At 37.8% G+C, this 26,363-nt stretch overlaps 1 protein-coding gene across 1 annotated transcript in view; it reads left to right on the top strand.

The window, feature by feature from the left end:
- REV3L (REV3-like, polymerase (DNA directed), zeta, catalytic subunit) overlaps nucleotides 1-26,363 on the top strand; it is a 155,860-nt gene that overhangs the window by 113,820 nt on the left and 15,677 nt on the right. Inside the window, 9 exon segments of the mRNA XM_009893624.1 lie at nucleotides 255-1,237; nucleotides 1,567-1,649; nucleotides 3,571-3,696; nucleotides 5,280-5,472; nucleotides 7,860-7,971; nucleotides 17,295-17,410; nucleotides 22,525-22,643; nucleotides 23,283-23,401; nucleotides 24,410-24,551. Coding sequence (XP_009891926.1) covers nucleotides 255-1,237; nucleotides 1,567-1,649; nucleotides 3,571-3,696; nucleotides 5,280-5,472; nucleotides 7,860-7,971; nucleotides 17,295-17,410; nucleotides 22,525-22,643; nucleotides 23,283-23,401; nucleotides 24,410-24,551 — 1,993 coding nt within the window.

Here is a 26,363-nt window from a genome sequence, read left to right on the forward strand (position 1 = left end):
CATACATTTGAAGTTGAAAATTACTGTACTTCCCATGCAAATACCCATTTTCATTCATGACGCTTTTTTTTTTTATTGCTTGATGTTATTGTAGTAAGTGGGAATGTGCCTGCTTGGTTTGTAAAAGATACTTCCCGCAGGAGTTGCATAGAAAGAAAACTAGTTAGCAGGACTTGCTTGTATATCATCTTGAGGACTGCCTGCAATGCAGTTTAAAAAAAAAAAAACAATAATTCAAACTATTTTATTCACAGGGAGATTGGAGGACGACTTCTCACAGTGGAAACTAGACTGCCAAATGACCTGCTTGAGTTTGAGGGAGACTTCTCATTAGAAGGTCTACGTCTCTGGAAGACTGCATTTTCAGCAATGACAGAAAGTCCTAGACCAGGATCTCCTCCCCGTTATGGTCACTCCACTGTTAACAAAAGAGAAAGTAATAGCCATAAAACTAGTGAAGACAAAAAAATAGTCATAATGCCATGCAAGTGTGCTCCAAGCCAACAGCAAGTTCAGATATGGCTTCATGCCAAAGAAGAGTATGAACATTTCAAGAAATTGCCTAAGAATCATCCTGCTGAGCTGGAAAAGGTAGCTGAGAATATCAGTTCTGCAGTATTGTCTGAAGAGAAATCTATAGAAGTAGTAAAAGCAGCTAAAGATTTAAATTTATCTAGCCTGGAAGGTGAAAGACCTATTGTGCCTACAAAGAATTCTCCTGCTTCTGTGGCAGAAACTACAAAAACACAACCCAAGGAAACCTGTGATAAGTCTATAAGCACTATAGGAACATCTATAAATTCTACAAATGACATAGACTCTAATAAAACTCCATCTGAAAGCAAGACACTTATTATTTCAACATTAGAACATGACAAGGAAGAGGAGGAGGAAGATTATTACGTCAACTACAGTTCACCAGATTCGCCAGTACTTCCTCCTTGGCAGCAAGTGGCATCTCCAGATCCCAAGCAGTCCAATTTAGAAGACACAGAGTGGAAAATCCAGGATGTTATTTTGTCTTCTGTGGAGGGAAATGATGTAGCATCTGTTGGAAGTGCACAAAACTCTCCATCCACCCAAGAGGACGTTAGGACATCCTTTGACACATCTCCATTTCCGGTTAATGACGATCCTGGAAATCCTGAATGTGTTTGCCTGCATAGTACACCCATTGTGCAGAGAAAAAATCAAGATGGAGTACCTGAAGTCCTTGGGTTTACTCCTTTATCTACAGGTAAATCCATTAAGTGATTCTAATGATACACCAAAAAAAAAATCTGAATATGATAAGATATTATATGTCTTTTGACATAATGAGAAAATAATCATATCTCCACAAAAATATATTTAAAACTAGTTTTGGAAAGGAAAAGGCCTGTGCATTATTGTTAAAGTAACTATGAATTATAAAAAAAACTCTAGAAGGGTGCTGTTCTATTTGTTTTTATATGTAATATTTGTTTATAATGTTAACCAAATGCTTCTGCTTGTTTCCAACCTGTTGTTTAATGTTTAGACAATATTATTGGGGCTAAGCAGTTTTGCACTGATATATGTTTACAGAACCAAAAGCCCAGAAACTGAGCCACAAGAGGGGAAGTAATACTGATGGTCTTCGAAGAGTACTTCTAACCACACAAATGAAGGTAAATTTAAGATTTTATGTACAGATATATTTTTATTACGCTACGCATACACATTTCCATTATTTTTTTCTTCTGTGTTCTCCTGTGTTGTTTTGTTCTTTTGCTGTTAAGATCTTGAAAATACATTTTAAATGGTAGGGTGCAATCAGTGTACACTCAAAGTTAGGAAGAAGAAATCAGTTTAATTTGCAGGGGGAAGAAAAAGTTGGATATTGAGAGTATGTTCTATGTTTTAGGGTAGTGAGATGCTACTGGAACACCAAAGAAACAGCATATAGGGATGTTGTTTTGCTCTCTCAGTTGCAGCATCCTTTTTAAGTTCTATTATTTCCCTTTTATATGTGTGTGTGTGTATATATATACACACACACAGATGTGTATATTTACATATCTGTGTGTATTAGTTTTTAGGCAATGTTCTAAGCATTTTCTGAAAACAACGTAGGCAGTGAATGGCACTGGTATTCTGAGAGAGTAGAAAAGGAATCGATTGCATAAAATGATCAGACTCATGTTTTGCCTAAACAGTACTTCTGTTCCCCATGTTACACAGCTATTTAGAATCATAGAATGTTTTGAGTTGGGCGGTCATCTAGTTCCAACCCCCCTGCCATGGCCAGGGACACCTTCCACGAGACCAGGTTGCTCAAAGCCCCCGTCCAACCTGGCCTTGAATGAACACTTCCAGGGATGGGACATCCACAACTTCCCTGGGCAACCTGTTCCAGTGCCTCACCATCCTCAGAGTAAAGAATTTCTTCCTCGTGTTTAGTCTGAATCTACCCTTTTCCAGTTTGAAGCCATTACCCCTCATCCTATTACTACACTCCCTGATAAAGAGTCCCTCCCCATCTTTCCTGTAGGCCCCCTTTAGGTACTAGAAGGCTGCTATAAGGTCTCCCCAGAGCCTTGTCTTCTCCAGGCTGAACAACCCCAACTCTCTCAGCCTGTCTACATAGGAGAGGTGCTCCAGCCCTCTCGTCATCTTTGTGGCCCTCCTCTGGACCCGCTCCAACAGGTCCATGTCCTTCTTATGCTGACGACTCCAGAGCTGGATGCAGTACTCCAGGTGGGGTCTCATCAGAGTGGACTAGAGGGACAGAATCATCTCCCTCGACCTGGTGGCCATGCTTCTTTTGATGCAGCCCAGGATGCAGTTAACTTTCTGGACTGTGAGCGCACATTGCTGGCTCATGTTGAGCTTCTCATCCACCAACACCCCCAAGTCCTTCTCCTCAGGGCTGCTCTCAATCCGTTCTCCGCCCAGCCTGTATTTGTGCTTGGGATTGCCCCAACCCAGGTGCAGGACCTTGCACGTGGACTTCTTGAACTGCATGATGTTCGCACAGGCCTGCCTCTCAAGCCTGTCAAGGTCCCTCTGGAGGGCATGTGGGACACAGAATGGTGGAGTAGATGCATTACTGAAATGACCCAATAGTCTTTTCTTTTGTTCTCAAGATATTTCACCCAGTTCAAGTGGGTACTTGAGTGTACCCTTAATTCAGTGCATTAACAAGTGTTGACTGAAACAAGAGGGTTTTGATGAATTGTTGCTCAAGACAGAATAGAAATTTGCTGGTGCCTCTGTCCTCAGGCTTCTATGAAAGTCAATATGTGTCAGGTTTGGGTTTTTTTGTGTTTGGTTGTTGGGATTTTTTTAAGTATTTCAAACTGCCTCTTGCTTTTTTGTCAAGTTTCATTAAAATTATTCCTAAAAGGCAGAAAGACACAACTGTCATTTCCCTGTTGAAAAATGACATGAGGAGATAGTGAAAGCTTTTTTTAAAACTAATTGTAGTGTAGCATTTGTATTTTCATTGATAAATTTGTATTTAATATTGTATATGAATTTATCAGCCTATAGTTTTTTCAGTATTATACTGTGCTTTTTTTTTTTTCTCTTTCCTCTCCCCCCAATAAGAATCAATTTGCTGCTCTTGGTGCTCCAAAGAAAGAGACTTCTCAGATTGAAGGACCATCTTTAAATAACACTTATGGTTTTAAAGTCAGTGTGGAAAACCTGCAGGAAGCAAAATCTTTACATGAGGTAACTTACTTTTATGTTATTTTATAAAATGATAGTTTATCAGACCAGTTTTATAATGGAATAATTTAAAAAATCTTTTTCTCCTTGGTCCCTGCCTGACTTAAAATTAATCAGTGTGTGATGTCTGCAGCTCTAAGTCATCGCTCTACTACTTTCAGCTTGATCTCCAAGTGCCTCTATTTAATAGTATTGAACTAGAATTTCACGGTATTTTTGTCGAGAAGGTGGTGAACGTTCCTTTAAAAAATGAAAATAAGGTAAAGATCAGAGGGAAGAAATAATAAATTTTGTATAAAAACATTACTGGCAAAACTAGTTGAGTGTAACTTTCATGGATGATCATCTTAAGGCATCTGGCATCATTCAGTTGGGCCCTCCCTGTATCTCTGTGTGTTATCTTCTGAAACTCTTGGGCAATTTCTACTACATTTAACAAAACGGTACCTGTCTCAAAGAGTGTCTCTACATATTTCATGTAGGTCAGTGGTTGGTCTGGGAAGAGAGTTCAAAATTGGTACTGGAGGAAGGGATGCAATGTGAATGCAGTAATGCTGTGTTTGGCTGCTAACTGGCCAGCCAGCATGTGTGCTCCCAGACAGTCACCACATCTGTGGCTTGGAATTAGCTGTTGACCAATTTACAGATGACATAGAGAGATAGAACTTTTATACACTGAGTAGATGACATAAGAGAAGCCACAAGAAACTATTGATTTTGCAGGAAATGGAGATAGAGCTTGACAATAAAATTCCATTTCAGTGATGGCTGTAGTGATTTAGGATGCAAATCTAGAGGAAATCAGGCTGCCGCCAGGGCAGCTTACATACTCAGAAATATTTGTAACTTTTCTCTTGTAATCCCTTCAACTTGCCCATTAGTCCACGTTATTAACTATATTATGCAAAACAACAGAGCAACAACACAGCATTCAAACAGTATTAAATACTTACGGTATTCATTGTAGAGTCAAAACTGTACAATATATAGGGATTAGCGTTTTATTAATGCAAACCATTCTACAAAAAGGTGTAGCAACATGATGCGGAAGTTCATTAATGTAAGTGAAGGAAACGTTAGGTATTCTCCATATCTTCCTGTAAGTGTCTTAGTCTTCATGCTTGTTTGCACGTCTTGGTGCGAGTGGGAAAGGAAAATAAAGACCAATAGTGATTCTTTTTTCTTGATCAGTCCGGAAACTTAGTTCAGCTTAATATGCAAAGCTGTTTGAAAACATTACAGGAATTTACAGTTGTTGAAGTTGAGCATTTCTGTTTGTTTGTATTTTCTGCTTTTGGTAGAAGCTAGTACTCAGAAACAAACACTGAATTTTAATAACTGACTATAAAAATGTATTAAGTGGTTAATCTTTTTTTTTTTTTGTAAGATAATGCTTTTGCAAAAAAGTGAGATCCAGAGATGCATGTTTAATCATTTCTATTAATTTTCACATGTGACCTCTTAGTTACAATATAATGTCACCATATAAATGTTGCAATGAATTCATTTACACTGATAATCTCCTCTTAAAATTTTTTGAAGAAAGCTCCAAAACATACTAACTGACTGTATTTATTTGTTGGTAGGTCCAACACCTTACCCTCATCAGTATGGAGTTACATGCTCGAACCAGACGAGATTTGGAACCAGACCCAGAGTTTGATCCAATCTGTGCTTTATTCTATTGCATCTCATCAGACACTGCACTGCCAAATACTGATAAAAAAGAAATCACTGGTGCTATCGTGATTGATAGAGACAGGACACTCGCAAGCCAAGGTTCTTATTTCTTTTTTCTTAACATAATTTACAAAATGCTTATTTCATAGTAATCAAACAGTAGCAAGCAAAATATAATCGAGTATCTATATTACTATTTAGCTCATTTAATTTTGTCTTGTTGACTGTTGGATGAATGGCCATATTAAACATAGAGAGAGTTTTCCTGCTTATATCTTCCGAAGAACTATTGCATGGGCTGTAAACCACAGATAACCTACGCATATGTGAAATACCTATGTTTGCGTACTTGTGGACAAGCTCCTGCATTGTTCTAAAAGTATAAATAGGAAAACCTGCCTTTAGTTTCCTACTCGAGTTGCTGGATAGCGACAAGTAGAAAATGTTAAAAGCAAGACAGTATGTTTTATATTTTACTTAAGGGTTATTTTTGTGGTTTTATCTGATCCTTTTAGGATCTAAACAGGGGCCCTTATCCTATTGTACCTTTTTGGCTTTGTTTAGACCAGTGATACTCAACCTGTGGCTCTAGAGCCGGATGTGGCTCTTCATGGCCCTACAGGCGGCTCTCGCAATGTAGGCGTCTGATCGGCGCTCCACTCTATCAGGCAGCGCGGGGAGCACTGAGCAAATGGACCAGCAGTGTGGGAGTCGCTGAAGTTCCCCCTCCCAAAGGGGGAAAGAAAAGGAGCTGCTGGGATCCCCCCACAGGTAAGAGTAGAGATCACCTCCCACCCAGCAGCTGTGGGGCAGAATGGGGAAAAACTCGCCCTTTTGCCCCTTCCACCCCTCCACCCCACTCCTTCCTAGCAGCCAGAAGGGGCTGAAGACAGAATGCTGCTGGGAGAGAGGATGCTAATGTGTCATGTCGTGATGTATCAATATGTGATGGTGTTGAGGCAGCATCATCACACATTGAAGTGTCATGATGGGAAAAAAAAATCACACTGTTGATACTTGATTTTTATGGTGCTCTACAACTCCATTTAATAAAGAAGTGGCTCTCCAGCTGTTAAAGGTTGAGTACCACTGGTTTAGGCTAGTAAAAAAAACAAAAACAAAACAAAAAGTCCTCTTTCTTTCAGGGTTTCTTTGGCATTGCAAATATGTATTAAACCACAAAATACTGTCTAAAATTCAAGTGTGGACAAAAACCTACCAAAAATAAATTTAGCATTAAGGCAACAGCTCCTTCTTTTACCAGTTTATTTTCCAAAGTATTGTAGATACTGTATCATCTTAAGCTAAGTTCTTATTATTCTCAGTTAAGTTTATTTTGGTATTATATGCTTGTTACTATCTTGAAAAAAATTATCTCCATTACCTTACTAAGTGAGTTTTTCCACAGTATAGCCACTATGGCCCCCTAGGTGTGTGCCACTGATAAATTATCAAGAAAAAGCTCTCTGTAAAGAGGTCCAATAATATTTTGAAAAATCGAAGGTTCTGATCTGGTTTTGTTAGTGAAATAAAATTATATGTTTAAATGCTATTGTGACATTCCTTGCTTTGATGTGTGCTGTCAATATTTTCTTGGTTAAAACTTTGACTTCCCTGTGGAGTGACTGGACAATGAGATACACCTTTTTTCCCTCCCTTTTTCTATAATTGCTATGTAAGTTACTCATTTTAACATATATTTCTGAAAGCACACTTTTTTTAATTCTCAAGATTTTAAGAGTGTGTCAAAGTAGAATGCCTTTTAAAAGCTTCACATTGCTGCCTTAATCAAAGATACTGCTATCTGTTGTATAGAGAAAATGAAAAGACAGAGTACGTGTTGCATATTATTCATTTAAAGAGCTTTTTTTGTACAGAAGGCAAATGCTGAGTTCCTGCATGCATCTGAATTTAGCTATTATTCACACATTATCAATGTAGACGCTCTTAATGTGCACTAAGTGAGCAGTTGTTCGTGGTTTTCTGTTTCTATTAGTAACTTAGCAGTGTTTTTTTTAACTGTGCTGAAAAAAGAACTCTATACTATGTTATGTAGCGTTTTCATTCCATTTTGCATTTTTGCAAAGCACTACTCTAAGCGAGCAATTAAAATACATATGAAAATACTGTGTGAGCTGTCATACAGTCCTTTAATATTTCTTATTCAAAACTAATTTTCTAATAGCTGGACTCTTATACATGTAAAATGGTGAAATTTCTTTTGAATCAAATGGATCTATAACTGAGAATTTGTGGAAGATTACCACTATGGTAGAATTTTACAAATTGAAAAGAACAAACTTTTCCACCCAAGAGGAACAAAATGAATCCATGGAATTAATTGTGATAATAATTAGTGTTAAAGATAAAAATAGGTTGTATTCCATACTTCTTTTCAGCTGTATGTTTTGTTCTAAAGCAATATTGTTGATTGAAGTAATGTAATTCCTTCTAAATTGTAATGATTTTTTTACTTTATTTTCTAGGGAGCAGAGACCAAGCCCCCTTGCTCACAAGATCTGGAGTTACAGGACTAGAAGTCAGTTACGCTACTGATGAAAGAACTCTTTTCCAGGAAGTAGTGAATATTGTAAAAAGGTAGCATATCTGTACGTTCTGCTTTTATTTTTCAGGCTTGGTACAGCAGATTTAGTTCCTTCAACCCTTGCCAGTCTCCCAAATACTGATTTTCGTTGTTGTTTCCCTTGAAGGCTTATTTCTAGAGTGGACAAGCATGGTGGTCTTTCAAATAAAAATACTTTTTGCTTTTCCTTTTCTCTGACAGCAAGAACATTCAGATCCTCTTAAGCACCTGAGTTACAGTCTTGAAACTAATCAGCCATATAAGTAATCTTCTTTAACATACAACCTTTCCTGTTAGTCCCAGAATTCGTTACACATCTCTCTCTGAAACTCTCAGAATAGTAAATATTAACTGTGCTGAAAGCTGTAGAAAACCCTCAAATGGGAAGAATTTTCCTAGGCACTCTGAGGCAAGACAGAAAAAAACCTACATGATACTGAAACTGCTATGGACAGAGTAAAATAACCAGTAGTTGAAAAATCAATTTCCTTCATTAGTTTTGTCTTCTCTGAATGGAAATCCCCTGCTCCATCAGATTGGGAAAACTGCTGGTTTTCCCCATCTCCCCCAAGACTGGGAAGCCTGTTTGGTAGCCCTCTCGGCTGGTGAGTAGGTGGAACTGCAGACGTCTCTCCAGGCCCTACTGTCAGAGGTGCAAAGCTGTAAAATTGCAAGGAAAAATAAACAGATTTAAACTATGAGTCACCCTGCTGGAATAGAGGCACAAGAAAAAAATGTGTACTAGGCAGAGTACATTTGCAATTCTTTCTCTCTCCAACCAGAAAACCTCTGATGAGAAAGACATTGACCAACCCCATGAAGCCAGAATACAAAAAGAGTTGCTGAATGCAACCAGGGTGGGTCCTGACAGAGCAGCAGATCCCTGTTCAGAGAAGACAAAATTCAGGTAAGGAACATAATTTTATTTTTCTCTTTCTTGGAAATCTAGTGCTCCATCAATCTTAGGAAAATTACTGACAATGAGAAGCTGCCAGTAAATGAAGAATTTTCCACCAGTTTAAAAAGTAACAGTACATAAAGAGTGTGAGAGAGAGAACTTGGCAGTTAGAACATATACTTATCAGTGAAGAACAGAAGAAGTCTACATCTGTACATATTGAAGGCATTATGGAATGAAAAAACCCATACAATTTTTTGTAGTACTTCAAGATGGAATGTACCGATCACCAGGTTGCTGACTGAGAAATCTCTTCTTAGGAGATCTTCTCTTTCAACACTGTGCTAGTATACCTTTTTGACTCAACAACTTTATCTTCAAAGATTGAGTTAGTTAACTTGTATTCCTGGAAGATAAAAGATTTGATCTGCTAATGGAGAGGCAGAGAGCTGTCATCATCTTGGTCTACTTCCCTCCCCCCTCTCTGCACTATCACTCAGGAATCAGACTTTTGCTGAACTCGCAACAAAAGTATTTTTAAAACTTGGACCACATCTACAGTTTGCAGCTCTTTCCCCCCTTTATTTTCTGTAGGCTAGGCAAAAGAGAATAAGAAGTTTTGCTGGAGTAAATGTTTTAAGTTTCTTAAGCACAAAATAAGTGTCTAGGCCCAGAGTAGCTTTAACTGAAGGAAAAACTATGCGAAAAGTACTTGATTAAAAAGTAGCGGACTGCAAAAATCTTCCTCAATGGGAAATGAACAAGCAAGCAGATTTAATGAAATCTTCAGCATGAGGAATTATTTTTTAAACAATCTTCTGTTGCTATTCTTAGTGTTATTTTTTCCAGCACGAGCTAGGTACTCCAGTTGTTCTGGTAGGTGCACTTAATAGTAGGTCTGGTAGGTTAGAGAAAGAAAAGAATCAGGCCATGCTTAAGAAGCATTACCACTTGGGGTTCATGGAGCAAAACTCAAAATCACCTTAATTTATCAGCAGAGGACGATATCAGTATCTTATATACTGATGTATGTATCAAACTAGAGGATAGTAGGTTCTTGTGACCAAATAGCGTGCCCTACATGACTGCAACTTGTGTTTGGTTCATGTTCTTGGCCTCTTTGGCTGTTGAAGGGGAGGGTGGGAGAGCGGCATTCCAGATTGCTGGAACAGTGAATATCTATTCAGTCTTGTTTGTCAATACCAGAAACAGACTTTTATCAACTCAGTGCACTGAACAGAGGGTACCTCACCTACGGGAGGAATTGTCTTATGCAGTCCAATTGAAGAATTCTTGTTCCCATTTCTAGTCATTCTCTTAGTAGTTGTCCTCATTCTTGCTCTTATTTCATATACGTGAAATCATGGAACATGTGTTTCGAGTTCCAGCCTTCTACTTATCTGTTTAGACATTTTGTTTTTATTCTATTCTGGCTATTGAAAATAAATGGTTGATTCTGTCACTTTTTGTCAATAGATGGAAACTCTGGAAGAACACCTAGAGAATTCCTGACCACTGTTCCCAGCACACTGATGAGGGAAAAGTGATTTCTGGGAAATGTATCACTTAGCTCATCAGTTTCTTTTTCCATCAGAAATCTGCAAGCATTTTGTCTTTGAACATATGACCCAGAGTATCTACACAAATAGACTTTATAATGTGCTGGTTCATATTGAGGTACACAGATCCTGAAGCAGAGAGTGATAAATTACTGAGGTTTTAATGCTTGCTGGCGTTTTATTCTTGGGCTGCACCACTAGCCTTTTGTCACACTGAAGAGCGTTTCCCAAATCTAACTTTTTAGAGCAGAGCTAAAGCTACTCTGTTACTTGTTCACTGAAGATACGTACTGCTCCAGAAAGTTCACTGGAGTCAATGAGCTGAAGTTGGCTTCACTGTGAAGTTGTTTGGCATGTTCTAGGTCTGAGTGACCACACTAAGATTAACATGTGTTTCCACCTAGATGTCTGTCAAGTAAACGTCAGGTTAAATGTTCTTCTGTGAAATTAGTAGATGTTGTTTCCGATCAAGTCTGGGCAGTTGGCAATTAAAAATAAGTCATCTTGAGGTCTGTAGACCAGAAGACGACCCGTTTGTTTTTCTGGAATTGTGATCTGTGATTTCATCTATGCTAAAAAACAGCAGATTCGTCCAAATATTGAGAAGAATAAGCACCTTTATTTCTTGGAGATGATTACTGAGAGTGATGCAGCTGTGAAATGGGAGTACTTACAAGTGTGAGTACCAAAATCTATGTAGAGACAGCTAAAAGAAAGCACATCATTGTAAAGGGAATTTGAGAATTCTCTTCAATTCTAAAAGGTATTGAAATACTGAGCTGCTTGAAGGTTGAGAGGCAGAGAACAGTTTGAAAGGAAGAGCCATAGAGGTGAGTTTGGAGGAGGCAGGGAAGAATAAACAACATGGATTTGCAACAAAGAAAAGCATAATTAAAGTGGTTCTTGGTACCCTGACAACCATGTTAGAGTTTGAGAGGAAGTTTCACCTACATCGGTCCAGTTTTCCCTTCTTTGGTAAGCCGTCCTCTGGCTGCAAACAAAAAAAACCCCAGGACTTCAGCTCAAAACTGGCATAAATCAGCTGAGAAACAACCTTCTTCCCATCCTGTGCAGCCAGTGTGGATGATCTACAAGCACAGAAAGCCAAGTTGTAGGCTCTTTGGAGTTGTCATAGGGGAAATTCATTATTTTTTTTCTTGAAATGGAGCCTGTACCTATATTGCCGTCCTAAAGTATTCTGTCATGCTGCCTGAACATCCTTCTTGAATAGACCCTCTCTTTATCGTAAGGTGTCAGCTGCGATGAGTTGGGAGAAAAACTGGAAGAATCTGTCTGCTTGAAAAAAGTAAAACAGAACCACCTCTCTGTCTGAACCTGAAAGCAGAAAAAAAAGAGTAAACACATTCACATAGCTCCCTAAACCAGTCAGCACAAAATGCAGGAAAGCTGACTGTTTGAGGGGGAGGAAGAATGGAATGCTACAAGAATGTTTGTCTTGGAGATATAAAAAAAGCGGGAAAACTAGAGATGTCCAAGCCTGATGGAGCAGTGGGTTCCCATGAAAGAGAAATTAAATGTCTGGGCCTCTCCTTCACTTTTAAGGCAAATTGTGCCACTCTTCTGTAAGTGCAGATACTACTAGATAGCAGAAAAAGGGCTGGTCCTGCAGGCATGAGAGAAGCCAAATTTGGGGAATTCATGTGGGAATGCACAGTCCCCATCTTTGTGACACACAGAGGATGTGGAAACAGGATGGGTTTGAAAAAAAGTAGTAGATTCACGGCTACTTGAGGCTCACCAGCCACCCACAGCTCTTTGTCCCCATGGAATTAGCTTCTGATAAAAGTACAAAACCAGAGTATAAAGTTGTAAGATTTTTCTTAAAGATTTTGGGGATATAACATTTGTAAATTATTTAGTTATTAATACTTAACTTTTAAATATTTTGTAAAATATTTTTCTTGTAAAGTATGATGCTAATCAGTTTTTTGTATTGGATACGCTGCATTATATTTGTTCTTCTGTGAATGCTCTACCAGCGTTTTCTGTTTAAAATAGAGATGCGTTAATCTAACCTTCTTTTCCCAGGCCAGTATCATCTTCTGTGGTGTTTTCCTGTAGAAAACTTTATTTAATGTCCTGTATCAACTTTATGGATTTTTATTGTCCAAAGCAAACTGGAAAAATGTTTTCAGAGATTTCATTTATGTATTTCAGTCACCAAGTATTCTGCTCCCATGCATAGTTACTGCTTTTGTGTGTACCATAGGTCTGGCCTAATTTTTTTCCTCTCCTTTTTCTCTTAATTTTAGCTGGAAGAAAAATAGTAGTCAGGAAAACCAGGCACATAATAGAAGGGAAGGCATAACTGGGAGCTTTAGTATTCATTCACGAAATTATCAAATGAGAAAGAGGAAGAGATGGCATAACAGCACATACAATTTAGCTAGAAAGGAAAATAATCGCGTTTCTCTCTCTGCAGCATGTATGAGTTGAATGCTAATGCTGTCATTTTTAAATCCTGCCAGTATAAATGCTGCTTTTCATCTTTGCAGAGAGACTGGCAACAGCATGCAAAGCAGTATCAGTGTCCATCCTTTTAACAAAAGAGCACTATGTTAGCAGACACACCTCTTATTCCTGTCATGTTAGTCCTTTCAAATATCAGTATTACAACATATTAGTTTCTTGTAGGTGTAAATGCTGGTCTCATTACAATTTCTTTTAATAAAACAGCTTAAACTGATGATGAAGAGAAACTGGATAGTATATTCTAAAAATTGCAAGAGGGGAGGATGGAAAATATAAAACTTGTCCTCTCCTTAGCTCACAGCCTGTCATCTTTGTGGTACCATATGAAAAGGGGAGAGAGAAAGTGAGAGAGAGAGAGAGGCTTCAGTTGAGCTGACATCAGCTAAATCTTGGTTTACCTGTTCTTTTTCTTATTTGGAATAATGTCATCTTTTAGCTCTCGGCATGTCATCTTCTCTAATAGCAAAAAGATTACCACAGGAGGTCTCAACAAAAGACGCACTGGTCCATTGGTACAGCTGGTGCATGGGATTGGGCTGCAGGAGAGGGCACTTCTGCTGCGTAAATTGAGACAGGGTTGATCAGCAAGGAAGTAAGAAGCAAGAAACAGCAGGACATCATGTTAGGTGCAAGAAATCTGATAGGTCTGTTAAACCTGTTGCATAAGGTAGACCTTATGCATATCAGCGCGGGAGTTTGGGGTCCCGAGTGTTGTTCAGTAAAAGGGAGTTCTATAATCTTACTTTGTGTTTTACTTCAAAGATAATCCAGAGATACACTTAACCAAAAATTATTTTGGTTGTAAAGTTAAGGAAATATCTAAGCATCCATAAGTTTGTTAATACTAATTATAGTCCTTGTGCATATACATTGTGAATGCATACAGATATACATACAAAATACGTATCCATGTAACTGCAGTATCTGAGCAACTCAGTTGCTGGTAGTGTTTATCATTTCTCATGCTTTCAGAAGGATACCACTTGGGATCCAACTTTTAAATATAGAAAACCGAGACTGAGGGACTATGTTTGCAGGGAATTTACAGTAGGGTTTGAATTCACCATTTACTAGCTACTCATAGCTTTGTATGAGAGTCTGACTGAAACTTAGACACCTATATTTCATTGTCAGTGTCTTAAGTAGCTGTGCTCATCACCATGTATGTTAAACGGAAAGAAGAGACTATCATTCTGCAAGAGGTGCCTAGAATATAAGGAATAATTCACCCTAAGAGGCGATTTCTTCAATAACAATAAAGAGACCAGCTTAGAAAAGTTAAAATGCCAAGATTAGCTGAAATTAGACCCTCCCCTTAATGCATGTGCAGTGTCTAGTTGGGAAGGAAAAGCAGAGTAAGTAACACACTGTAAAGTGATATCCTGTGACTCAGTAATGTGCCATTATAGGCAATCTCTAATGGCCTGTACAAGCAAGACTGAGTTCAAAACTAGCACGCTCTTTTTTTTTAAAATCTTTTGAGTGATAAACTTTCCAATCTACATGTGAATTTACATAAAATTGTGTTAAAAATGTAATATTTAAGTTAGACACAATTTACTTATATAAGAAAATGCATGTATCTGAAAACGTCATAAACTAAAGATGGTTTATGCCTTGTCCTATAAAACATCTTCCCATCTGAAGGACACTAGAGAAACAATTCTTGAGATTATATGCAGATGATTTACAGAGGTCATTTTATTCATTAGCTGAAAAGAGAATAGTAAGATTAACTCAAGAATTGATGAAACGTTGTGTTCAGTTGCAATACAAATAGGAGTATTTGCAGTAGTAACATAATAGCCCACTAAAATTCATTTAAGTAGGAAGTGAGGGAGGTAATGGACTACTTGGGGAAGGAAAAACCCAAAGCAACTGTCCTTCATCACAGGTGGTAGCTGCTAATATAGTTATGGCAACTTGCTGCTTCCAAACAATATACTCGTTTCTGTTCAGAACAGGCTTAAAAGAGCAAGCAAATTCCTGGCATGATTATTGCTTTATGTACCACATACACAGTTCATTACAAGTTTCTTATTCACATTTGCATCTATCACGGAACCCATCTGCGTAATGTCTTGCCCTGCGTAAAATCTGCAAGTATTTTCCATTTTGAATTATGTGAAACCGGTTTTCAAATACGAATGTAAGTGACTACTTCTCTAAGGTTTTCTTTCATTTTAAATAATCAGTAGTGTTTTGCAATGTGCTAGGACCGGGATAGTTTAGTTGCAAGAATTAAAATAAAAATATGTGATTTTTTTTTTTTTTTACATTTGTTCTATGACTGTATAAACCATTACATAATTCCTTTTTATTTCAAAGCTTAGGTGGAGCTATTCATAATTTTGGGACATCAGTTGGCAATCATTGTATATTGTGTGAAGCAGCAAATCGTCGTAACTGTCTTTGACACCAATTCTGTTGCAGGAAAGAACTGCAGGCTAGCTTCATTCATTTGTCCATAAATTGTTCCAAATAGCTTTGGGTTTGTACCACTGGTAGAATAGGCTACCAAAATGTCTTAAGTTTACTACTTCCACTCCTGATGATCATTTCCTGTCTCCAAAACCAAAGAATCATTCAACATTAACAACAGATAGCAAAATACCCTCCAAATGCAAAGTGCTAGTTCTTTTACTTTCTCCAGAATGCTAGAAATCGAAACCTTACTTTAGAATCTTCTGCTTTAGCCAAAAATTGTATCAAAACCATTTCTTCACAAGTAGAAGTAGGTAGTGAAAGGGATTTTTGTAACTTTTGCTGGCTGGTACAAAAGCCCAAATTGTAATAAAGAGATGATAGTCATGCTGAGTAAGAAGATTCAAGTACTTTTCCCTTTATTTTTCACAAAAACATTCATGTCTGTGGCAGAAGAGTAGAGAAGCTCTTTCTACTCTACCTATTCTCAGAGTAGTTAGTTAGTTCAAAGTGAATTGTCATCTGCCTTTGGCTGGGACACACAAGCAAGGAAGACACTTTCATGATGAAGTCTGAAGCTTCATTTGTAGTATCTGTGATACAGCTTTAAATTAGGATTCAAGGAAGGGATATTCTATATCCACTTGTCAGGGAGTGTTGGCATTTCTTGATGCGTTTAAGGATGCCAAAAGTACAGAGATCCTGTTCGTAAGCCATGGCCCCTGCCTACCTCTTCCATAAACTAATGCCCACAAGTCTGCATCCTGGTGTGGGGTTGGGTGTAGATGTGGTACAGGACCCTCAGCCTGTTGTCCAGTCCTCTACCTCCTGACAGCTGCCCTTTTGACATTCAGTTGTACTGAATGCTGCCTGCTGGAACGCAAAACCCTTTGACTGAGTTGCATTGAAAGAAGCAGCTATTCTTCCCAGTGAAGTTTCCTGTCTTTTTTTTTTTTTTTTTTTTTAAATAACAGATATGCCATGTTACTTTGGCCAGTCTCTTTCTGCCCAGCCTGTTAGGCTCTTCAATAAATGACCAGATTATGACTTCTGGTTTTAATAGAGCCTACTCAAAAGGTAGGCATTATTAAATATACTGACTCCTGCCTGTGCTTTGACTTTGAAGCCACCTTGTTTGTCCTTCTCTCTAGTCACTTCTTCTCTGACCTGACTGGGAGATGGGCAGTGGCTGTGTCAGCAGGCAATTCTGCCTTTTCTTTTTGTCATACCTGAGCCAATCAAATTTTCCACTGGGCGTGAGATACAGCATAAAATGAGTTTTTCTTGTGTATCTTATAGAAAGAAGGTTATCTTAAAGGAAGAGGTATTTAAATAGAACTGGTAGATACGGTTGCTTTTCTCAATGTTTCAGTTTTGATAGCTCTCATTCAACTGCGAATTGTAACTTTCCCAATAAAGAGTCACCATTTAGGACGAGAAGTGTCCTCTTATTATTATAAGCTACACTGCAGTATGCATGACACCTTGGTATTTGCAAAACATTCGGGTAGCCTAGTAGCAAATTCTATTCTATTTCATAAAGGAAAATAGTACAACAAAGTTTGAGGACAGGACTATATTTCATTGCACAGCTGTGTTGTGCCGGTAGCTAGGTTTCAGTTTATGCTCAATACAGCTTGATTCCATCAATAAAACCTGATTAGACCTAGGTTTTGTTCTTTATTTGTAAAGACTGAAATAATAGAAGTATGTTAAAAAAAAAATTCCCAATGAAAATATTCCTTCTAAAAAAAATTTCAGTTGAATGTTATTGAAAATCCTAAAAGATTGTTTGCTTTAAATATTGTCTTCTAGTCCAGATGCTGCTTTCGTAGAAGCCCATTGTGGCTGCTTCTTTGTTAAACTCAACATGGTTAGAATGAAATCCTGTTTATACTCTGTTCATGGAAAATATTTTCTTAAATAATATGAAGCACATTTTCCTTTTCCCCCCCTTCTCTAGATATGACCCAGACATTTTGTTAGGCTATGAAGTCCAGATGCATTCCTGGGGTTATCTCTTACAGAGGGCTGCTGCACTAAATGTTGATTTATGCCAGATGATTTCTCGTGTGCCAGGTAAGTTATTGTATAGGGTTTCATTTCAGTTCCAATAGAAACAAGTTGAAACGTACAAATAAAATAAAAAAATAAATGCAGAGTATTTCTTCAGATGGACTTCTTTTTTTGTTGTTGCTGCTGTGTTGTTACAGATATAATCACACACACAAAAAAAATTGAAATACCAATGAGATTCTGGTTTTCAGTGTTTTTTGAATTTTTAAATTCCTTCTGTATTCCACTTCTGGGTATGTCCTGTATCCGTGAACCTAGACTCATTTTCAGTAGTCGTGTGTGTTAAGTTTTCAGTTCTTGGAGGTGCTTCTGCTGCCACACCTTCTCTTTGTTCTCCTTGGCTTCAGTCATGTGTACATGTTATTCAGGCTACCTACCATAATCGTTATTTGTGATTTCTCTGGCTGGGATACAAGGACATAAAGATGCTTGTGAGCAGCAACCATCCTGGTCAGCAGCTCTGTGATAAAATCCTTGCTTTCAATAGCCATTCTTGTACTGTGGGCAAATTTTACTGGCCCAAGTGCTGATGCTTTCCTCCAACATTCAGAAAAAAAATCTGTTTGGGTCTTTTTCATTAAAACCTTGGAAAAGTTATCCAGGAGAGTGGTAAGCCTAGTGTCTATACTTAGCCAATCAATACAAGCTATCATTCTGAAGAATGCAGTTAGTGAGTGTTGCACCCGAGAAGAGTCAAGATGACTTTGTAAAATTAAAAACTGTCTCAAAAATTTGTTGTAGCTCTTTGCAGCCATCAAGAAGATGTGGATGGGGGAGAAATGATTTTAAAAATCAAAACAATTGAAAAAGCTGCTTTTATCAGTGCTCTTGCCAAAGATCTCTACAGAAACTAAATAGCCATGAAATAAGAAGTGGTTTCCTGTGATCGTCCTATTAAAAACTTGATCCTGTTACTCTGTAATGGCTGAAAAAGCAAATGAAATGTTAGGAATTATGAAGCAAGGAAAATATAAAACAATTAATGTAAATGTAAAAATCAGTAGTGTGCTTGCACCTCAAATACTGCAGGTTTAGCCTCTTCGTAACCTTTCCCCCATCAAAATGGATATAGGCGAACTAGTAAAGATGAGAAGTCTAATTCATATGTGTTTGGTAGTTTAGTAAGTTAGGATTCCAGAAGAGACAACACTGGGTAATGAAGATAAAAGCCTTATGAAATCTTGAGGGATGTAAAGGGAAATATTAATTGGTTGTTCATAGTCTCTTCCAGTGCAAGACACAGAAATCATAAAATGAAGCTAGGAAATGGCAGATACACAAGAATTCATTTTTCACCCCGGGTTGTTGAACTGTTGAGGTCCTTGCCAGAAGATAGTATAAATGCTTAAAGTGTATATTGCTTTAAGAGGAGATAAATTCTTGGAAGAAAAATCCATTGGAAACTATTATATATGTGAAAATAATGTGTGGCCCAGGAAGCTGCAAATGTTAGAAGCTGAGAGAGTTCTGGAGAGATTACCAATAGCTGCTTCCCCTGTTCTTGAAGCATCTCCTTTTGGGTACTTGATAGAACATGATACTGGGCTAATTGCATCTTTGGGCTTACCCAGCATAGCAATAGCATCTCTTATGTTGGTATCTGGTGTGCCTGGTCAGGAGAACATGGTGTTTTAGAAGAGCCAAGTTCACACACTGCTTCCTTGAGGTTTGAATATTTGTGCACTCTTTTGATGCATTCAAAATCTTTTGATGCTTTTGATACTTGTGACCTGTTTAGAAAAGGTCTGACTTGTAAATACCACCCAGGGACAAGAAAACATAAGAACAAATTTGCATCTTCAGTCAAAAGTTGTTGGCAACTGGAGCTTGGTGAATTTTTAAATACTTAATATATGAAAACAGGAACACGTGACAGTTTAAATACTAATCGGCCATGAAAGGTCACAAGTTTCCTTCTTCAGCACAAAGGTATCAAATTTGTTCTGCAGGAATAATAACTGATTGTGTGAACCTTGTTATTAAATTCCGCTGATGGCTCAAATGGAGATGATACACTGGTAGTAATAATAATGTCTCTGGTACAGTCTTCAGATGTATTGAAGGATGTTCAGAAAAGCTTTTGACCCTTATACTTCAAGATTTGCAATGCCTTTGGTAAGGGGAATGGTGAGTGTTGCAGTCAAAGGTTTCTTACACCCCCAAAGATCACAAAGGTTTACTGCCCTACTTTAGAAGTATGGCTGAACAATCATTTTCAGTTTGGGACGGGTAACTAATATGTCTCTGCTTTTGTTCTCAAAGACCGAGTCATAGGTCTTGTCTTGCAGGACAGCTATGTCTGCACTGTAGTTGATGCAGAATCAACAGTTACATCAGCAAAGCTGTCGATAGTACCCATCTTCATGACATAAGCTGTTATTTAAGTTGCTACAAGTGGGATACACATGAAGAGTTCCTCTGAGAAGAAAGATTATTTCTCTGGGAACTCTGTGGTTCTCAATGGCGATGTCCCTATGTATTTCACAGCCAGACTTCCTTCCCTACGATTATGAAGTCTCACACAACGTGGGTGCAGTTCTAGTGAAGGAAAGCAAGGTTCTAGCACTTAACATCTTTGGACATAAAGTTCAAGTGGGCATGCAGGACATAGGCATGATCTCCACAGCACTGGTACTCATAGTACAGATGTTCTTGTGCCAGGCGGTAGGTGCACACCCAGAAGTGGAATACATAACAAAATATTTCTAAGAAGTAGTTTTATTGTAAGGTAAGTGAGTATTCTTTTTTGACTGAACTGCAGGAGAAAAATAAGGAAATTCACATCGATGAGCTCCTCCCAAAAATGCCATGCCTTAAGTGCGGGCTTGCATGCATGACCTCAGTACAGGTGTTGTGTTCTCGTTGCTTTGTGGCCTCCTTGTCCATGGTTTTGACCCATCTGTGTTCCTCTTGCTTTTCCAACCCCTGTACTTCATATTTCCCTCCCTTCTTCACATGCTGTATTTTCAGAACAGGAAGTGCTCCTTCAAGCAGTATGCTCTTCTTTCCTCCTATTGAAATAAAGATGGAAGGTACTTTTCCTTCCCTTTCCTGTGATTTCAACTTAACAAAAAGAAAGCTGGACTTCTCTCTGGTTTTGCTTTATTGGCTGAGTCTGGTGCTGCCTCTGCCATTTACAAGTGAACTATTCATAAGTCATTAGGACACACCACAAGAGAAGTGAGTACTGTGCCTCTGCGTAGTGGCATTTTTTTTGTGTGTGCACTGTGGCCTCCTTTTCCCTCCTTTGCATCACAGCTCAAAGTTAGGAAGTGGGTAACAGAGGATGAGAGGAGACTTCTTTTTATTTCATCTTATGCACTTGAAAGATAGGAAGAATGTCCAGTTCTGCTTCTTAACAACTTTTACAGAGGCTCACATGGTTCTGGTGATATATTCCACACACCAGTTGTAGAGCACTACAGGTTTTTGTGATTTTTGCGATGCTCATCACGTGCAGTGTCTTGTTCATCAGGGCAGTGGGTCTCTTCTGTCACTGCACTATACTTGTTGCCTGTCTTTACCAGCAAGACATGAAGCGAACTTAAGAAACATAGGGAATCTCCTAAACAAGTCAAAAGAGAACAAGGATGACACTATGAACTAACTGACAATTTCTGCCTCCAATAAAAAAAAAATTGGGGGGTGGGGGGGACACGACATGTAAGTTCCTCACTTTTGCAGGAGATCCAGCATGTGGAAATGGAGAAGAGCAGAAGAAAAAATGTTGCTGCTAGTGGGGCTTTTTTTCTAACCAAACATGAAAAGATAAATTGCTATTTTTCCTCCTTAAAAGTCTGAAATAATAAGGAGATTAAAAAGATGGTATGCATTTTGATAAAGCGTATGAAAGGTCTGCTAAATTTTGTCAAGGCTCTGTGAGTTATTGCGAAGGTCACTAAATGACCAACAGGTTTTCTTAACTGTAGTTTGATTGATATGATACACATTTGAAAGATCAACATACAAAGTGAGTGTATTATGTTATTTCACAGCAGTTCTGCAGAATTTCAGGTAATTTTTACTTCTGTCTTCAAGGGTAAATGTGTTTCCTGGCTGTCTGAGGAACTAATTGCTCGGTTATGATCATTATTGCAAAGCATTGCATATCCACGCTTCTAGACACTCTGTCCAAAATGTTCTGCTTTTTATTAGAGTACTGTACAGGGCTATCTGCTGAATGAGCAGTGGCAGACTATACAACCAACAGTAGAAAAATGGGTATGGGTTTAGAATTGTGGGAAAATTGCCTCAAGGTGCTTTCTCTTCCGTTAAACTAATAAGAAGGAACAAGACTGGAGGATCAAATAATACACTGTGTTTTCATATAGAATTTTAAATTATTGTACATTTTTAAAAAAAAAATCTATGTAAACTCAGGCAAGAATACCAAAAATTGTAGCCTTAGACTGACTGAAAAAAAAGACAGTTTCAAGAAACCTATACCAAAAAGACTGTCTTCTCTTGCGTTGTAGTAGTTCAGAGCATGAAAACAAACCAAGGATGGCAATAGGATATCTTTCCTGTACTGAGTTGCTGCCACCTTGCAGAAAGATTCAGAGTGCTACTTCTATCTTTGCATTTGTTCCTTCCTATTTCCTTCTCTCTCCATTTGTGCTATCCAGAACTCATGTCTACCTGCTCCCACGGCAGTGGGTTTGCTTTTAATGTATGAAAGGTGCTGAGTTTTCTCTCCCATGACCTGGTGCCGACTGTGTAAGATCGTTACAAGTGAAGCCTTGAGTTATAAACTCTTTAGGGCAGAAATCACTTTTGTTGTTGTTGTTGTGCACTAATGTGTGTGCAGCTAGCTCCCCAGTAACATTCACCATTGCTTAACCAATATATTCACTATGGAGAATATATTGCCATGGACACCATTTCAATAAAACTGACGTAAGAGTTATCTTCAGAGGGATGTGCAAGAGAAGAAAAACGTGGGAGAGTTTTATTTAGAGATTCTGTGGAAGACTGGTAAATAAATAATCTTCTGCAGTCAGTAACAGTCTTTATGAATTCTTATTTTTCTAGAGAGCTCAAATTGGAAGAGGGATAGCTTGATCTGGTCTTGACTGTCCTATAACTTGTCTAAATATATTGTCTTTTAACATCTTTAGATGAAAAGAAGGAAAACAGATTTGCGGCTGAGCTGGATGAATATGGATCGGATACAATGAGTGAAATAAATATTGTTGGGCGAATTATCTTAAATATTTGGAGAATGATGAGAAATGAGGTAAAGTTTTCAAAAGATTAATGTAGTTGACTTACTGTGTTTTTTTGATTGTTGTAGACTTTGAAAATTTCACACAACTTAAGTAACTTTTTGTTCTTTATTTGTACACTTTTTCAAATAGACCAGTCTGCCACTTTGTCAGAATGGATTTTGCATACCACTAAAATGTGAAATGTAAAATACTGAAGCCCTTATCTTTCAGTAATATTTCTTAATGATATTACTTTTCACTTCTTTGTGGGTTTTGAGAACAACTTACCTGTTCTAGCAATTTGTCTAGTATGGTGCTTTCACTAAATTAAATACTTGAACTTATTTTAAGCTGTCAGACTTACTCTTTTTTTTTTTTGCTGTTTATGACCTTATGTTTAATACTCAAATGGTTTGGTCTTTACAAATCTTGGTCTGACCAAATTCAGACCTGATCTTTGTGATCTACTCAATTCCACATATTCTTTTCAGTTGATGAGGGATGACTTGTAAATAGTTAGGGACTTCTAACTATAAATGTTTAGCTTTTTAACAAGGAGTACTAATAAAAAGTCAATACATTTAGTTGCTACAGTTTTTTTAAAAGTAGAGATATCTTTGACTATGGAAGACATCATGCATGTAAACATGTCCTCTGTGTTTTTCTAGGTGACTCTAATGAATTACACTTTTGAAAACGTGGGCTTTCATGTTCTTCATCAACGTTTTCCTTTATTTACTTTCCGAGTTCTGTCTGATTGGTTTGATAATAAGGCAGATGTCTACAGGTAATGTTCTATTAATGCAATTTTGTTTGTTCTTTTTAAGGCCAGATTCTTAACATTGGATAAGTACAAGCTGAAGTCAGCATAGGAAGAGATAATCAATTTAGCTCAGGTAGTAGGACAGCCTATATGCAACAGCATGAGCTTATTTACTCTGCTGTTCTGCTGTGTTCTGTTGCGTAGTTACAGCCTCAATACTTCATCTTTGTGTATTTTTCTGTTTACATAAAAACAAAACAAATTTCCAGGTACAGTTTCAACATATCTGAATAGATGTACTATTTTGAAGTTCTGTGAGGTCTTTATTTTGCATATACTATTCATCAAAAGGACTTCTAATTGAACTGTCAGGTTTCTGGTTTTATTTCACAGTGCATGTCAACCAAGCCAGGCTTAAAAAGAGTACAAAAGAGTGTATAAGACGTTAAGACATTCACTATAGCTGCTTAAAAATATCTTTATATGACAAACATCACACTGAGTTTCACTCTTTCTTGGAGTGATTTGGTATTGTGTGATATGAACTGTTCACAAAATTGAGTACTGATCTGAACATCATTCGTGACATACCTATAATTTTTGTAAAAGTTGAATACTTTTCAACTACGTGGAAACTTGGTTAAGGGCTAAAATTATAAATTTATGATCAACTCAGATAGGTGTTTTTAATACAGAAGGATGTTTCCACAAAAGTCCACTCTGTTATAAAAAAAGATGTAAACAGATGAAGAGAAACTGTTTCAGTAATCCTTTAGGGCAGTAAGGAAAACGAGATATAGTATTGTCATTGAGATATACCTTAACAGTAGTTTGCCGTAACACATTCTGTGTGTATCTTTAGAATACATAAGTGTATGTTTATGTGCACCACATTTTTTAAAAAGCCGTGTGAAAATATCCTACGTGAAATTTTATTTGCTGTTTTGTAACAAGCTATCATAAAAACACGTTTTTGTTAGTAGAAGGAGCAGCCCACTCTGATTGTTTATAACCAGGAGTTCACTTTCACAGATGGAAAATGGTTGATCATTATGTCACCCGGGTCCGTGGGAATCTCCAGTTGTTAGACAAACTGGATTTGATTGACAGAACAAGTGAAATGGCGAGACTTTTTGGCATTCAGTTCTTACATGTATTAACAAGAGGCTCCCAGGTAAGATTTAGTTTTCTTTACACGTGACCAAAACAAAATAGTCTTTACAAAATGTTTTAGTTCTTCAGTATCTTTTCAGTCAGTATATATATTTTCATAAGGTCACAGAAGACTGTTCTGCATAACATGAAGTTGAAACATAAAGAAAGGCAACTCAAAAGCAGTAATAATGGATTGAATGGTTAGTCTCAGAGATTAAAAATAGCTTTTAAAAATAGTGTCCTAAATGTAATCACACCAGTAACTCTCTTCTACTGACTTTGGGAGCACTAAATTTTCCCTTTGAGTTGGTATTTTTCACACTTAGATGAGTCTGAAATTGAATGCTTTTTAATACACTAAGAAATACAATTGAGCATATTTTAGAAAGATGAGATTATTTTCTTCCAGGGCAGACAAAGCTGCGTTGAATATGTTCTAAGTGGCCTTTCCTTTGAAGCAGACCTCCGGGTGAGATTTGATGATAAGACAAGAGGGGCTCTGGCTTTATTAAGTACATGTGTCATGAAAGATGTGTGTGGTTCTGTTCTTTTGATACGAGCATCAGAGGGAAAGGGAGCAGGGCAGAGTGAGAATTACACTACTTTGAGACCTCAGCAGTCTCCAGTAATACCAAAGGCTTTCCTTGCCCAGGTTCTGAGTGACTAACTAGATTTGGTTTTGTGGCTTCACGTGAACCCTGAACAGCACCTGAAATGAGACGCAACTACTCTTGCTCACGTCTCTGCTCTTCTGTTTTGTTCTTTCCCACCATAATTATTCTTTCCTACCATCTTTCTCCTTCCTTTTTTAATAGACCTTTAGGTGAGCTGACCAAGATTGATTACTTTGCCAACTTCTGTGGACAAAAAGACAACTTAAAAACTAATGTCCTAAGCAGACCAGCATTGTCTTAAGCCAGCCAGAAATGGGAGTGTCTGAAGCTGCAATTCCTTAACAGTTCAACCCAATTTAAAAATGTTGACATCTTTTTTCCTTTGGCTGCAGTTGCCTGTGTCATCTCTTGATCCAGTGCAGGTTCTTGTCAGACTTGCTGGTACTGGCCCTGTGTTTTGGGGGACTGGGGGTGACAGGGTGGCACTGGTGGCAGAACCATGGTGGTGTTCAATAGATATTTGCCAGTTTAGCTCCTTGATCTGGTTTACCATGTTATCAGAAAAGTACCACTGTTGGAGCGAGGGAAGAGAAATGCACAGATCGGGACAGGGAGGGTGGGACTGGCATACTGCCAACGTGGATGTGCTTAAACTGTCATGATTGCAGCCCGCAAAGACATTTCTGCCTGTCATTTTCTCAAATGGCTGTGAGTGGGAGTGAGCAACAGAAACATGCTGCATTTTCTATCCTGACTGTTCTTTTCTTGTTCCTTCTGTGCACGTATGTTTTGTTTACATTGAAACTTTCTAGATCACAAAAATGGCAATTGCAACAATTCCCAGTCACCTCAAATAACATTTTTTTTTCACTCAGAAGAATCATCGCTACCTTTTATGAAAATATTTCTTTTCTCCTTAGCTGAAAAAGTTGTTAAAATAGGACAGATTTCAGATATTTTAAGTTATTTTTTCCCATATTTTTGTATCTCTTATTTTTACAAGACCTTATTTAAAGGTGATTTTATTTTATTTTATTTTATTTTATTAAGCTATCTTGAATATTCCATAGTAGACTGAACCAATCTAACAGTAGATGGTCATAGGCTTATGGATTATTAGTCAGATGATTGAAGAACTTGCTGAAAACTAGCAAAAGACCCTAGCTCTTGCCAGATTGTCACACATCTGGACGCAAATTAGTGTGCAGTTAATACAA

This window comes from Charadrius vociferus, unplaced genomic scaffold, assembly GCF_000708025.1.
Source record: "Charadrius vociferus isolate BGI_N301 unplaced genomic scaffold, ASM70802v2 scaffold359, whole genome shotgun sequence".
NCBI lineage: Eukaryota > Metazoa > Chordata > Aves > Charadriiformes > Charadriidae > Charadrius > Charadrius vociferus.